The following is a 16,609-nucleotide window of genomic DNA, read 5'->3' as shown; positions in this document are numbered from 1 at the left end:
TAGAGAACTAAGTAAAGAACACATGTAGAATTGAAACTCTTTAGTACAACCAAAATAAATACAAATAAATAAATTAATAACTAATGAATACATTGAATATTAATGTTAGTTGTCATGCTCAAGAAATATTAATTGGATAAATGTGTCCCAGTATTAGAAAACCTATGAATATAGTTAAAGCTCTCTCATAGTTAAATATGTGATTGGGTGTAGAACATTGGCTAGAAATTAAACTAACACTGTTTGACATCTCTATACACGGTAAAGATTCCTGTTCAAATACCCATGTTCATGCTCAAAAGAAGCTACTTCCCCTCAGAAAAGAATGTAGACAGAAGTGCCAGCTCCTATCACTCTTACTTAATGGAAACTAGAAAGTTTTAATCTGCTCCTACAATATCTCTGTCTATAGTAGTTTTGAGAATGAAGGTACAGAGGTACATGTACTAAAGAAGGTAGAGTATAAATTTAACAATTGGCCATATTAAACAAGGATCCAACATCTCCATTTACATTTCTCTAGATATTCCCTGTGGCAACAGTACATCCCTATTTGTATAGGTAAATATTCATTTGGCTTTTCTGTAGTTTTCTTTTGCATATTCTTTTTTATTATAATATGTAAATTAAAATAAACAAAATTAATAACAGTAAATATGATATCTAAATATTAGCTACATGTGTGAAAATTAACAACATGCATTTACAACAGAAAATTATATATATAAAGATAGAAAATTTAAAAAAAAAACACAAAAAACAAATGTCCTCATATTTGGAAGCATGCCCAGAAAGTAGAAAATATTTAGCAATAATGCCACTAGGAAGGATAAAATCATGCTCTTTGAACAACAAAATATTTGGATTGGGAACATAAATGCTTACAGAAAAGCCCAAAACCCTGTCATCTAGGCACTGGTAGCCTGTAATACTAGTTACTCAGAAGGGTGAGATCTGAGAATTGTCATTCAAAGCAAACCCAGGAGGGAACTTCCAAAATACTCAAATTTCAAATAAATTTTCCCCTAAAAGCTGGCAGTAGAGCTGTTGCTCAAATGGTAGAGTGTTAGCCTTAGCCCATGAACCAGCACCAGCATAGTGTATCTGATTTGGGGAGGGGGAAATGAAACACAATGGTGGGACAATGGGTGAACCAATTCAGCAGTGAAACCCACTAGACACTATGTTGGAAACAAACTATAACTTGGTGGGGAGGGGGTTGGAGGAGAAAAAGATGGAGAAAATAAGGGAAGGGGAAACACTCTTCAAAAAGAAATGGACTCTCATTATCTGACACATGCAACTGTAATCCCTCTGTACATTACTTATAACATAAACTGTAAATTAAAAACAAGACAAACAAGGGCTGGGAATATGGCCTACTGGTAGAGTGCGTCCCTCACTTACATTAAGTCCTGGGTTCAATTTCTCAGAACCACATCTATAGAAAAAGCCAGAAGTGGTGCTGTCGATCAAGTGGTAGAGAGCTAGGTAGCCTTGAGCACAAAAAAGCCAGGGACAGTGTTCAAGCCCTAAGTCCAAGTCCCAGGACTAGCCAAAAAAAAAAAAAAAAAAAAAAAAAGAGCAAACAAACAAACACTAATGTACTGCAGGGCACTGGTAGCTCATGATTTTAGCAACTCAGGAGGCTGAAATCTGAGGACTGTAGTTCAAATACAGCCCAAGTAGGGAATTCTGTGAGGCTCTTATTTCTAATAAACTACTCACAGGATGCTGGAAGTGGCATTGTAGCTCAAATTGTAGAGCACTAGCCTTGAGCCCTGGACCTGAGTTCAAGTCCCATGATGGTAGAAAAAAAAATGGTTGTACAAAATGTGATAGTTCAGTTCTATTTGAAAATGACTAAATGATAATGATGTTGGGAAGTGATCTTCATCTCTGGGAGGAAACTGCAATCAAAATAAATTCAGGATTGGATAAAATATGAAATGTTTGTGCTTAGGGAGGATAGAGCATGGCCATATATTTTCTGCTAGACAAAATCTCAAACATTAAAAAAAAGCACAGCACATGAACAAATCAAAACAACATGAACAAATTAGAATTTTGAGTACAACAAAAGCAAGGAAAAGACTGTATGGAAAATTATCTACAATCAGTATATTTTGGAAGGAATTATTTCAATGTGGATAATAAGGAAATATTTAATTTTCCTTTTTTGTCTAAATCTGCCTACATTAGTAAGAATTTGTCAATGAGAAATAGGTAGACTGAGGTATTTTCTACATTAGTCACAATATTACTAGGTGGAACACATACAGTTTATGGATGTAGAAGTCAGAGTTGTGATAGAATAGCAGTTTAGCTCTGCATATACAGCATGTGCTACAAAGACAGGAACGATGGGTATGGTGAGGATCAGGGCTTCAGAACACAGGCCTGAAGGAGCATCTTCAACTGTAGCTCCAATACTTGAGCAACACAACTTAACTCTTCATTTGAAAACAAACAACGTTAGTAATTCAATTCATTGCTTTGGGGGTGGCTCCAGTTACTCCCATTTTAGTCACCAGGAATGAATGCAAATAAGATCAGGAAATATAATTCACTGTTTACCCATAATAGGAAGAACAAAAAAACAACAGCAACAAATAAACTGCACCCAGGAGTAGTATATTCTACAGAAAATAAAGGTTAAAAACTTCCAAAAAGCCTGAAAACCAAGTGGCTGAAAATCTAAGACAATGTGATTACCCTACAAATGTAAAACACAGTAACATAGTAGAGTGTCAGATTGTAATCATCTAAGACCTGACTCTTTTTCTTTTAAGTATTAGGAAAGGGTCTCAATTTTGTACTTCTGGATAAAGTGAACTGGGGAATCTAAGACATAATGATTCAGGGTGAATTACCTGTTTAGATATGCAGATTATTTCTATAATCTACTTGCCTCTTGAAACAGGAGAAATATTATGTAGGTGTTTGTACAAGAAATTTATTTCAACACTGCAGTACTCCATATTACAATAAAGTCAGTTAGCCAAATGAATGTTATATTGGTGTCTCTATTTTGTGGAATACTATACCCTCATTTAGAAGAATGATGCCTATCTATTTTTGTTGACTGCCAAGACATTCACAGATGCTAAACTTATGTGCCATTATACCCAAATCTAATTTAGGATAGTTTACTATTAAAGTTGTTGTTTGAAGTAATATCAGAAAGCTAATTACAGAGTTTATTCTAATAAACTTCCCAAAACATTATTGCATGAATTAACAAACAACATCTTAATAAATAAATAAGCAAAATTAAGAAAATATAAATAAATATATTTTTAATTACACTAAACTACTTAATTTAAAAGTTGTTGCTACTAAGTCATCCTATCACCAGCAAATGTGGTAATGACTAAAGGATATTGGTCGGGGAAAGGAGTAAAGTTTTTATTCTTCAGCTTTGCAATAAAGCAAAAGGACTCTGAGACCACTTTATACCATCAAATTTAATGATACTAAATATTTAAGAAGAACCATATTTAATGAATGCATTTCTTTACACATCTGTAGGTCATTTCATAAAGCCAGATGGCATCATCAAAATTTTAAACTCTTGCTACAGGATTTAGTTCAGAGGTATATGAAAATGTAGCCATCTAAACAAATTTAAATTTCTGCTAAGATTTATGAGAATAATATACAAGGTTTTAAAGGTATTAGTCTAAAAGCACAAAATTTAGAGTGACATTTTACTGCCTACTAACCATGTGATGATATGTTACCTGAAGTGATAACCTCAATTCTTTCAGTTGTATAGTAGAGATGACATCAAGACTCACTTTATTGGGTCATTGTAGTGATTAAATGAAGTCACATGTACTCCAAAATACACGGCCCTAATTGAATCAGTGTTTGTAAAGCTGTATTGTTAAGGATACATGGTGTAATACAACAGAACTTAGGTAACGACAAAGTTTAATTAAAAAATAGGAAATACTATAATCTTAGAGCACCATAAAGGTTCTGAAGGGTTAAACTAAAGTGACTCTGTTCTGAGGTGTTAGTCAGTTTGTTGTTTACATTAAAATATAAATGACCCTGAGCATGCATAAAACCCAGGCTTGTTTGTGCTGAAGCTGTTGAGCTGCAAATTCCTAGAACAAAGCTATCTTAAAGTCAGGCTCCACTCTGTGCTGTGCCTGGCCTTGGAAAAGACTGTCAATCACCCCACTTGGCAGGACAGTTATTAAAAACCCAGACAGCCCGAAAACTCCCTTGATAACCTTTGACCTTCCTAGAATGCCCCTAGCCCCGAGCCAATCAGCCTTCAGTCTGTACCCTAATTCTGCCCAAACACCTGGTTGCTGTAAATTTCGTAGTTTTTGCCTTTATAAGCCCTGTAAAAATCCAACTCAGGGCCTTCCTCCCTATCTCCGCTGCGTCGGTGTAAGGGATGAGGCCCGAGTTGCAGCTCGCCTGAATAAAGCCTTGCTTTTGCATTTCCGAACGTCTGGCTCTCGGTGGTCTTCTTGGTGGGTTTCTCTCGACTTGCGCATTATAGTTCCTCATTCATAGAAATTCAATTGCAGAAGATAAAGTAACTGAATACCCTTAAACAAACAAGACTAAATATTATAAAATAAACAGAGACACCCTAGTGCAGGCAGGTGGATCATGTCATATTGTATGTATGCACAGATATGTTATATGTTTTATTTTTTATTAGAGTTTCTAGTTTCTTCTTTTAAACACCTTTCACAATCACATACAAAGCAACATCGTAGTAATAGCAAAATGACTGGAAGCAGCAAACTTAAGTGTTGCACCTGTGTTCTGTATTTAACAAAGGATATAACCATTCTTTGATTCTTGTAGTGCATCTGTCAATATTTCACACTTACAGTATACTTTAGGCATTGTGTTAGGTCCTAGAATGCAAAAGTTAGCAACTTAGATTAAACTTCCTATCATTCTAGTACTTATATACTGGTCAGTTTTTTTCAACAGTAAAAATTAGTAATATTTCTTATCTTTTGCAGTTTTAATAAGATTTAATGACTTAATGTAGGGAAAAAGAGTGGAATGGGGAAGGCTCTTGCTAATTGTTAATTATCCTTTTGGTTTCTAAGATGAAGGTGAAAATATTTCCCAAAGAAATAACACAGTGCTAATGGATGATAATGTATCCATTGGAAAAGATCCTCTTTCATTTTGCTTTTTTCCTAGTTAATATGCATTAGAAATAATGGCAATATAAAAACAAGCAAACAAAACTAATGCATCTAAAGGAAATGAGACAAGGTCAGAAGCAAGGTTATTCTTCTCTTTTTGCAGGAACATCTAGAATCACATATTGAATCACAGTTTTGGCAAACACAAATCTGTGAATCAGGATGGCAGTGACTTATTGTACTCAGCATAGATATTACTGATTTTAACAAACGAATCCTATCATTAACTTCTCTAGAGGCGAGTGGCATTTTATTCACTTCCATTGTATATAGCAATCACAGCTCTGCAGTGAACATGATAAACATTAAATTTGTCCTGATTCAATAAAAATAATATAAAATCCAGAACTATTTTTTTCTGAGGGACAACATGTTTCATATCCTTGTATTTAAGGTTGAGTATTGTCCAGATTACATAGACAACATGCATCAATAGCTCCTCATATTATAATTGAAGTTTTAGTCAATGCCAACTTAACCAGGTGACCATGTATTATTATATATTGTTTTCTAAAAAAATTCATTTTATTGTCAAATTGATGTACAGAGAGGTTACAGTTTCATATGTTAGGCCTTGGGTACGTTTCTTGTACTGTTTGTTGCCTCCTCCCTCATTACCCCCTCCTCCCCTGTCCCTCTCCCCATGAGTTGTTCAGTTGGTTTACAACAAATTGTTAAGTATTGCTTTTGGAGTCGCAAATTCTTAGATAGACTTTTGCCTTTCATTGATTAATTTAGTCTTAGCACAGTTATTTTGACCTATCATTCTTGTTATTATTGTGTATTCCTAATGTTATTCCCATGTTGAATAGAGTAAAAAATAATGAATTCCACTAGGGTTACTCACATTTTCCCCATTCCCCTCCCCCATCCACTTGTCATCCTTTTTATAGCTTGGGTTCCAAAGAGATGCTGTTTGCTGTCCTATTTTCTTCAAGATCAAGTTGCTTAAACTCTTTGTGAAGTAATCAGTAACAACAACTTCAGGGTTAATTATAATATGAAAAGCAAGGTCTAAATTTTATGTTTTAATCACACCATCGGAAATGTTTTAATTTGGAGAAGATGTATACTTAATCTTATCTCTTTGAGGTCCATGGATGACAGAAAGGCAACTTTAGATCTAATCTGAATGGTTTTTATCAGGTGTTCTGTTTAGAATCAACACACCATGCAAACAAGAACACAGTAATTATGATAATTATTTTTAGTAGGCCAAGTTGTTGAAGTTGTATGAACATCAAAAATTGAAACTCCTCAGACTAATTTTAACTCAAATTTGAGTTCAGGATTTAATTACATTGAAGCTAAACCTGTCTTGCACCAAAATGAAAATTAGTTAAGTAGAATTTTGAGTATATATTTTACTATAGCTAAATTACTTTTTTGGTTTAATTGAATAAATAATGAGGATAACACATCCAGACTTTGGTTAGTGGACATATGAAGTCAAGGAAGACATGTCCCTTGATTGACTGTAGGGGAAATGTGGAGTGGAATGTACTAAGCAAAGTAGTTGTATGTAGGATTCACAGATAAGAATGCATTAACTGAATAGGAAATTCCCGATCTATCTCAAAAGAAGTTGCGATGGATTTGAGGTAAAGATAGTGAGAATCTGACAGAATTTACTCAATATCCAAATAGGTAGTGGTGTGAAATAATTTGTTGGATGCAGAGAATACAAACAGACTGCAGGGGGATATAAAAAGAGATTTAGAAAGCTGAAGGATTTACCTATGAATGTTATAGACAATGAAAAATTAAATATTTTGAGCAAGACTAAAGTATAGTCACTTTTCTGGTACTAGAAGATCCCTGTTAGTAAAGGGGAGTTTGGAGTACAGAAGATGGAAAGGAAGGAAGAAAATGATGGCATTATCCATTTAGAAGCTCCTGAGTTGGTCAGGATGTCATCTCTGTGGATAATTGTGTGTACATTTTTGTGCATATTTGATTATGATCTGTTTGAGAGAGAATCAGCATTTTCTTTCTGTATTCAACAAGCCATTGGGTACCTGGCACATAAGCAGATGTTTTATAATTTTGTTTAATTACTATTGTTGCAAACTAAGTAGAAACAGAATGAAATTATATTTGATTCTGCTGGTTTACAATTTATAGCTCTTCACCTGAGCAGAAAGGAAAGCTGTATAAACATCTATAACACCCTTCTGCTGCAATCTAATCATGGATTTTAATTGCTATATTTCCTTTTGAATCATTGTCATTAATTAATAATACAGCTTGAAAGGTCTAAATTATTATACTTTTGACATATAACTTTTACAAGATGATAGAATAAAATTAATAGGAATATGATGATGGCAGGTTCATTAACTTAACTTTAAAGGTGTATGGATATATATATATGTATACTCATATATATATATATATATATGAAAAAAAACTTCTTCAAAAATGATGTTGGGAAAACTGGACATCCATATTCAGAAGACTGAAAATGGATACTTGTCTCTCACCACCTTGGGTTAATAATAATTCAAAATGGCTCACGGACCTCAATGCAAGACCTGAACATTTGGGAAAAAAAAAAAAAAAAAAAAAAACTACAGCAAAGATTGTGAGAAACATTAAAACTTATTGGCATAGGCAAAACATTTCTGAACAAAGTTCCAGGGGCTGGGGACATTTTCCAGAATTGACAAATGGGATTGAATCAAGCTAAAAAATGTTTCTGAACAGCAATTAATTAATAAGCTAAAGAGACAGTCATCATACACAATAGCATGCTATCTTTGTCGGCATATATGTGATACAGATTTAACATTAAGAATACATGAGGAGAGCTGGGGATATGGCCTAGTGGCAAGAGAGCTTGCCTCGTATACATGAGGCACTGGGTTCGATTCCCCAGCACCACATATACAGAAAACGGCCAGAAGTGGCGCTGTGGCTCAAGTGGCAGAGTGCTAGCCTTGAGCGGGAAGAAGCCAGGGACAGTGCTCAGGCCCTGAGTCCAAGGCCCAGGACTGGCAAAAAAAAAAAAAAAAAAAAAAAAAAAAAAAGAATACATGAGGAGGCTTTAGTGTGTTCTTGTTTGTGGTCTTTTGGGTAGATGCCCAAAAGTGGGGCAGCTGGGTTATAGAGGAGCTCTGTGTTTAGCCTTCTGAGGAATCTCCATACCGCTTTCCTGAGTGGCTGAACCAGTTTCCATTCCCACCAACAATGAAACAATGTTAGTTTTCTTGATATAGGACATTCGTACTGGGCTGAGATGCACAATTTGTCATAGCTAGAATTTGGAACCAACCCAGATGGCCCCTCAGTAGACGAATGGATCAGGAAAATGTGGTACATATACACAATGGAATTTTACGCCTCTATCAGAAAGAATTACATTGCCCCATTTGTAAGGAAATGGAAGGACTTGGAAAAAATTATATTAAGTGAAGTGAGCCAGACCCAAAGAAACATGGACTCTATGGTTTCCCTCATAGGGAATAATTAGCACAGGTTTAGGCTAGTCACAGCAGAGGATCACAAGAGCCCAATAGCTATACCCTTATGAACACATAAGATGATGATAAGTGAAATGAACTCCATGTTATGGAAACGACTGTTACATCACTGTTGTAATTACTTTCAACATCCGATGTGAAACCATAGCTTCTATTATTGATGATCCTCTTGTATGCCCTTCCTGTGGTCATACCTTCATTATCTCTGTATCTTATCTGAGTACTTTGGAAACCGTGTATACAAGTATTAGAACTAGGAAACTGTAAGGGAATACCAAAATCGAGAGACACAGGGTAAAAAAAGACAAATGATTACAAAAGCAATACTTGCAAAACTGTTTAGTGTAAACCAACTACACAAATCATGGGGGGAAAGGGAAAAGTGGAGGGGAGAGGGGGGAATGAGGGAGGAGGTAACAAACTACAAGAAATTTATCCAATGCCTAAAATATGAAACTGTAACCTCTCTGTATATCAGTTTGACAATAAAAAAATACATGAGGAGCTCAAGAAATTAAAGCCCCAAAGAATTAATAATACAATCAAATAAATGGGCGAAGAAGTTCTATACAGGCTTCTCTGAAGTAAAAACGAATGAACACATGGCATGCTCTACCTACCAAGCAAGAAAGGAAAAGTGAATCATAGCAGCATTATGGTTCTATCCCACCCCATGATGATTGGCCCATTATCAAGAATTTGAAGAAGCACTAAAGCTGTTGAGGATGTGAGGATAAAGGAATGCTATTACCCACTCTTGGTAGCAATGAAAACTAGTGCAAACCTTTTGGAAATTTCTCAATTTGGAGATTTTTGGAGATTTGCAATTTTGAGATTTTTCAAGAAACTAAACCTAGAACTACCCTATAATCTGGTGATACCATTCTTGGGCATTATCAATAGTGATGTAAGTTAAAACACAGAAATATAGCGAATATACTTGCACATACATGTTCATTCCTTCCCCATTTACATTAGCCAAGTTATGAAAAGAGTGCAGAGCAGATGCTTTACAATGTATATAATAATGTAATTTTACTCATCTATCCAAAAAGTAATATGTCATTTTCAGAGAAATAGACCTGTAAAAAAATTAAGTGAAATAATTTGAGCTCAGATAGACAAATATCACATGTTTTTCTCTCATAGGAGAAAGTTAGGTTTACATTATAAGCAAATAGAAAAAAAAAGATATACAGGGCTATAAGCACATGTACACAAAGCTAAGGTGTTGAAGTAAAACCCTTTGCACAACTACTTAAAGACAATTTTAAAAATTAAGGAAAATAAGTGTGGTATATTCAAGTTAAAATCCCAGTGTTGCAACTCCTTTGCCAAACTTACAATCAAGTTAATAAAATAAATACCAGAAAGCTAAAATACATTTGATGGGGGGAGGATCAAGGAGGTGATGGGGCAGATAAAGGAGAGAGAGGAAGGGTGGGCAAATAGTCACTGTATTCATTGTACATGGAGGGAAATAGCTCACATATTTTTTCCTCTTTTTTTATTGTCAAAGTGAAGTACAGAGCAGTTACAGTTTCATATGTAAGGGAGTGAGTACATTTCTTATCCAACTTGTTATCTCCTCCCTCATTTTTGTCCTGCCTCCCCCCTCCCCATTTTCCTTTCCCTTCCATGAGTTGTAGAGTTGGTTTACACCATATAGTTTTGTAAGTATTGGTGTTGCATTGATTTGTCTTTTTATCCTTTTTCTCTCTATTTTGGCATTTCCTTTCCCTTCCCTAGTTGCAATACACACATATACAATATCCAGGGTAAGATCAGTTACAGTGATATCAGGGGTAAAACCACGAAAAGGAATATGAAAGAGAAAGAGAGAGCAAGAGCAAGAGAGAGAGAGAGAGAGAGAGAGAGAGAGAGAGAGAGAGAGAGAGAGAGAGAGAGAGAGAGAGAGAGAGAAAGAGAGAGAGGGTTTCACATGGCATGTTGAAAATAACAACAGTGATATACCACTTGTTTCCATGACTTGAAGTTCATATTGCTTAGTATCATATTATGTGTTTATATGGGCATAGCTCTTGAGCTATTGTGATCTTCTGCTAGGACTGTCCTAGATGTGTACAAATTATTCCCTATGTGGGAAACCACAGAGTCCCTGTTTCTTTGTCCTCACTCCCTTCACGAAATATGATTTTTTCCAAGTCCTTCCATTTCCTTAGGAATGGGGCAGTGTCATTAATTGAGGGAACAGGAATTACTGGGAAAGATGGGGGCGAACAAGGGGAGGAGTGATATAATCAAAATAATTTGTACATATGAAGTGATTTGCTGAACTGAAACCTATTTGCACAGCTGAAGAAAGTAATATAAAATATATAATAGATGGCACTAAGCATGCACAAAAAGTTAAATTGTAATCCCATTGTACAACCTTTTAAACTTTAGAAAGTAAATAAATATATTTTAGATGAAATTGTAAGAAGAATCACAGTCACTTTTAATGTCATGCAAAAGCATTGGAAATTTTGAAAAAAAGAAAGAGAAAAAAATCAGTTTGAAATAAGTTGATCTTTCAATGTCCTCACCTTCTTCCATTTTGTACTGGACTTAGATGTGGATTGCAATGGAGTGAGAATATATTTAAACTGGAAGCAGGTTGAACTTTTGTTTTTGAAAAGTGATATATTACAGAGATTTCCTGCCCTATTCAAATTAATATAGCACTAAATTTAGTCACAAGGAAAAACACAGAATGTGTCTTGTCTCCCTGACAACACTGTATATTCATTTCACTGTGTCCCTATACAAAAGCATGACAGTCTTTGAAAGAGCAAACTGATTAAAATTACTATTGTGAAAGTAAGGGAACAGTTTCATAGCCATTGTTTCACTGGCAAGATGCTGAATATTTGTCTCAATAGTAATAATTAAGCAACATAATATTCTGATAATGTTTCTTACCTGCTCCTTTTAAAGCACAGATTTTAATTGAATTTATTAACATTTACATATTTTATCAGTTTGAATTGCAGATTGGGATCTTTAATAAGTACATAGTGTTTAAGTATTGGCTGTAATAACTGAACATGTTTGAAGGATATTTATGATTCTATCATGTTCACATTGACCTCTTATAGATGAAACAGGAACAAAATATTTAATATTCAGGTGTAATTAATTATTAATTTGCATCATCACCCAAAGTGGGAGGGATATAGGAGTTTAATATATTTTAAGTAAGACTTATATAAGAGATAATCTCAACAATGAAATCATGTATTCAATCTGATGGCTTATGAAGAATGTTAGTACTCTGGAATATTTGGGGACTTAAAGAAAATACAGTTTATGTTTTGTTCTGGAATAGGCAAGGAGTTCAGAGTAACTGAAGCATAGGAAGAGAGAGTGAGATATGCAAAATACACACTTGTAAAGAAAACTAATTTTATTTAAAGTGGAATCAATTTCTATTAGATTAAAGAGGAAATTATTTGGTTGGAAAGTAGTCATGCTTTTACTCTGGAAAACTTTTTGTAGCTGCAATTAAACTTGAATTCAAAAGTATTCTCTGGGTATATTAAGGTAAAATATTTCTGAAAGAAGCAATTCCTCATTACCTTTGTAGTTAACCTTGAAGCCAACAGATCCAACACTTTCATCTGTTTGAAGGTGTAGCCACATCTGGCTACTCATGCTCACTATCAAGTCTGGCACAAAACTTCCAGTTAGCCTAAAAAAAAAGACATCAATAAAAAGGGAGAGACAATTATTTAAACACTCTCTGCATATGAACTATAAGATAAATATGTTTCTCAATGCTTTACCAGGAAAGAAAACAGCTGGCAGATAAATTGGTAGGTTATGTGTGGATGTACCTGCAGGAGGCAAACTACACAACTTGGTGATTAAGATTTATAATTTTAAAATACAATTTTAATGAATTTAACTGGGTGTGATCTTTCATATCCCCGAAGCAAGATTACCAAAGTTAAGATCATCAGTGAGTCGTATACTTTGAACTCAAAGGGAAAAGATGATTTAAAAAATCTTCGTGTCTTTAGTTCTGAAAATGTGTACCATTCTAACCTTTAAAGATTCAGAGATCATTATAAATTTTGTGAAAACTATTCAACTACCATGCACAATAATACGATAAGTAGTAAGCCTAACTCTTTCCAGTATAAATATTGAGCCCATGGGCCATAACATGAGTATATCCATTATAGCTTACCCATGTTGTAAGTATTTTATTGTAAATAATTGTATTTAAGTGTACCACATGCTAATTGGAGATGTCATAACTTTATGTATACATGTGTAAACAAACTCATTCAGCAAGGCTGCTTTCATAGCCACTGAAGGGAAATTACTTCATGTTTCCTCACTGCTTAATAATGCTTTTGTGATAGAGTTGAACTGATTCTAAGGGTCAAACGAAGTATGACAGTAAGTTAATACATTAGACCTTTGAAGAGTAACTCTCCAAGCACCGAATGGCAGAAATAAATGCACTCATTGCAGAATAAATGTCCAAATTATATAGAGATTCTAAATTCCATATTACACAGATAGGCTTTTACAAGAGGAATTAATGAATGTTTAGGAGCTATATTGTTAACATACAAGGACCTGGAAAATTAGATCCAGAGAGAAAATATCAGGTCACCTTTCACAACAGAAAGGACATTAGAAGTGAGAAAAGAAACCTGTCTTCTAAATAGTGGCTACGATACAACGAAACCAGTAGCGGGCAGCATGAATGGCCACATCCTTGCATTGATTTACCCTGGCAGTAAAATGCCCTGTTTCATGAGAGTCAGCTACCACCATGAGAAAAATGACATTAAAAAAGACTGCATAAACAGTATAAGTTGGTCTCCAGTGTCTAGTGTGTAATCACTAAGGTAGCTCATTAGAATACTGCAGTTTACTCGGTGGAGAGCTACATGATATTGAGGAACATTATAAAGAGAGTTAAGAATTAGAAAAAACATATAGGACATGCATTTATTGTGCATATAAATGTATATGCATAAGCATTTGAAACAGAAGCTATTTGAAACATCTTTTAATCATGTTTTTTGATACAGGAATATTCAACGTGTCACTGGAATTTTGGTGGAACATAGGTGTTGGTCTTGTGACCTACCATAGAGAGACAGATGCAGGTTAATGAGCAAAAATAAGAACTGATGTTCAGAGCCATGACAGAAAATAAAATGAGCCCATTATAAAATGGGCACAAGAGCTCAAGTTTATAAAATGTGCATATAAATGTGCCACATAAAATATGCCACCAATCCTTTTCATCCTGAAAGTTAAAAGTAGTATTTTGGGGAAAATTCAGTTGTTGCTATTTATCACATACATCAACATCCTTTTCAGTTCTGAATCATTTTAACAGCCATAAGCCTCTATAAATGTACTTTGTAAGTACATAAAAAACACTAACACAGATCAAAGTGTTCCCTTGATAATTTACTCTAATATTGAGCCAGATTCTAATTCCATAGTCATTGCTAGTATAAGAATATAGAATTTTTTTAAAAAGCACCTGAAAACTTAGAATTGTCTTTGATGGCAAAAAAAAACACACCAAAAAACAGAATTCCTACTGTTCTCTAGAATTTACTTAAAACAAAAGCAGGTAAAATAACAAGCTTTTAGTTTCTTTCAGATGTGTATAGATATTGTAAAATGACTTGAGAATTTTGCTAGTTTTCAGTACAAGAATATAAATTGTTTTGAGGTCTCTGAGACAGGAAGGTTGAGGGGAAGGAGAATGCCCTGTCTCCTTGTCTCTATTTGAATGCCTACATGGGCATGTGGCTACATGCTTGAACTCCCCGGAACGTGTCCTACAATATGACGGATTTTGTTTTCCTCTTTAATAAGTATAAATATGATACATGCATTGGGTTATATCTACCTAGCTGTGTAGAAGTGATATCTACTACTTTATTTTGTAATCTCTTTAGGAGATTACCTATGATATACATTAGTCTATTTGAATCCTTAATTTTGTAGAAAAACTGTTTATTCTTTTACAGCAGTTTGTAGAGAGGATTGATTGTACTTGTAAATGGTTCTATTTCCTCATTTTCATGACTGGATATCTAACTAAAAACTAGGCCCTTTTCATGCAACTCCAAGAGTTCATTCTTCATTTTATCCCATTAGAGCTTGATTTAGATTCAAATAGGATGTACTTGCTTTGGGTAACTTAGTATTCAGCTTACATCCATGATAGTAAAATATAATTGGAGAGAACAATACAAGTCTTTGGTCATCCTTATAAAACACTCAACTGATTGTTCAAATCATTTTAATTGTTTTTTAATTAATGTTTTTGAATTTATTATTCATGTCTTTTTTTAAACATGTCTTATTAAACATCTTTTTTACTTATGCTTATTTTCAAGGTGAACAGTCTCAGTTCAGTGTATATTCACAACATATTTTAAACTTCTCTGTTCTGTCTTGCAAGAAAAAAAGTGTAAAAAATCCTAAATAAATGCACTTAAAAGGTTTGCTTAAGCACCAATGTAGAAGAATAAATTTTTAAAAAGTAACAATTAAATTTCTACTAGGCTCAATGCTTAATTTTCTTTGTAATCATTCAAAGCATCTTCCCATCAGAAATGACTGCAATCTTATATCCTATTTTGTGTCACAGAAAGATGTAACTTTCGCTTCTTATGAAAATCCATTTTATATTTTATTTTCTAGCACAAGGCTATCAAAAGTGATACCTATATTTACTTTAGAGTACCTGCAATTCACTGAGAATCATGACTGTCTGAGAAAATGATTTTAAAACCACAACCCTGAAATATCATTGTACACTGACATTTCACAAATAATCAACAATTTGGAAGAATAATATAATATTTCTAAAATAAAGATATTTACTTTACTACAAAACAATGTGGCTGGACAGACATTGACAGTTCATTTAATTGAGTAATTCAAAGCTATGTGAAAATCTTCTCTGTTTTCATTATTTGTACAAATACATTTCTACATCGAGTTTTGTACCCTGAACTTGAGCCTGGTGGCCAAGATTTCACCACAATTATCCGAGTGTTCTCTCATGGATGCTTTATTGTTTGTCATTGTGTGTGTAAATTTAGCTTATTTTCTTTCTGTGTTTTGTCAAAATTTCTTTTATTATATAGACTATTGATATCAGAATACAAACACTGAGTTAAAAGAAAAAACAAAAACCTATTTAGTTTATTTTACTTGATTACTGCATGTAAAAATAAATGCACATATATACAAATTAAATTAAAGGAAATTAGAAATTTTTTCTGTGAAATCACTAGGCTATAAAAAGACAAAAAAAATAAGAAAGAATAAAGATCCATAAAGAATATAACTTGCACCATAGATTTTATATTTGATTTCCAATGAATAATATTGCAGAGTTTCTTTTTCCCTTTGTAGCACATTTATTTTTGAGTTTCAAGAGCATGTTTTTATTGTTGTGTGATGACAATCCTTTGGATGACTATATGTCAGATTTGGTCTACATGATATTTTCTACTCTCCGTTTGGTTGATGTGGTACAGATCATTTTTAAATCTTTAGGGGGCCTCCTGAGCCCTATAGATCAGAGAATATTCCAGTTAACACTTATAAAAATTCCATTTTCTCTTCTAGGTAATCTGTAGTTATGTCTTGTTTCAGAATGATTTTTCTTCTCCATTATAAATAATGTTAATACCTTTCAGTGTTAACATAGGTATTTGAGGAAACCAACGAGAAGCTGGTGAACTTATGAGAAAGTGTGTGTATGTGTGTGTAAATACATAGACATAAATTTGTTCGTGCTTGCTTGTGTGTATACACTTGTGCATGTTGGCAAGAGACAATTGGAGGAGTGATAAGCAGTGAAAAAGTAAGAAAAGATTTCTTTCTTTTTAGTAACTCTTATGCATGGGGTAACGATATATATATATATATATA

At 33.9% G+C, this 16,609-nt stretch overlaps 1 protein-coding gene across 3 annotated transcripts in view; it reads right to left on the bottom strand.

The window, feature by feature from the left end:
• Positions 1 to 16,609, bottom strand: part of Csmd3 (CUB and Sushi multiple domains 3) — an 860,328-nt gene that overhangs the window by 425,601 nt on the left and 418,118 nt on the right. For all 3 annotated transcript variants that reach the window (XM_048358905.1, XM_048358906.1, XM_048358908.1), the window contains one exon: positions 12,256 to 12,368. In XM_048358905.1, the coding sequence (XP_048214862.1) occupies positions 12,256 to 12,368 (113 nt within the window). The remainder of the gene's footprint in view (positions 1 to 12,255; positions 12,369 to 16,609) is intronic.

Source organism: Perognathus longimembris, chromosome 12 (genome assembly GCF_023159225.1).
Source record: "Perognathus longimembris pacificus isolate PPM17 chromosome 12, ASM2315922v1, whole genome shotgun sequence".
Taxonomy (NCBI): Eukaryota; Metazoa; Chordata; class Mammalia; order Rodentia; family Heteromyidae; genus Perognathus; species Perognathus longimembris.
This window is presented reverse-complemented; position numbering and strand designations above follow the sequence as displayed.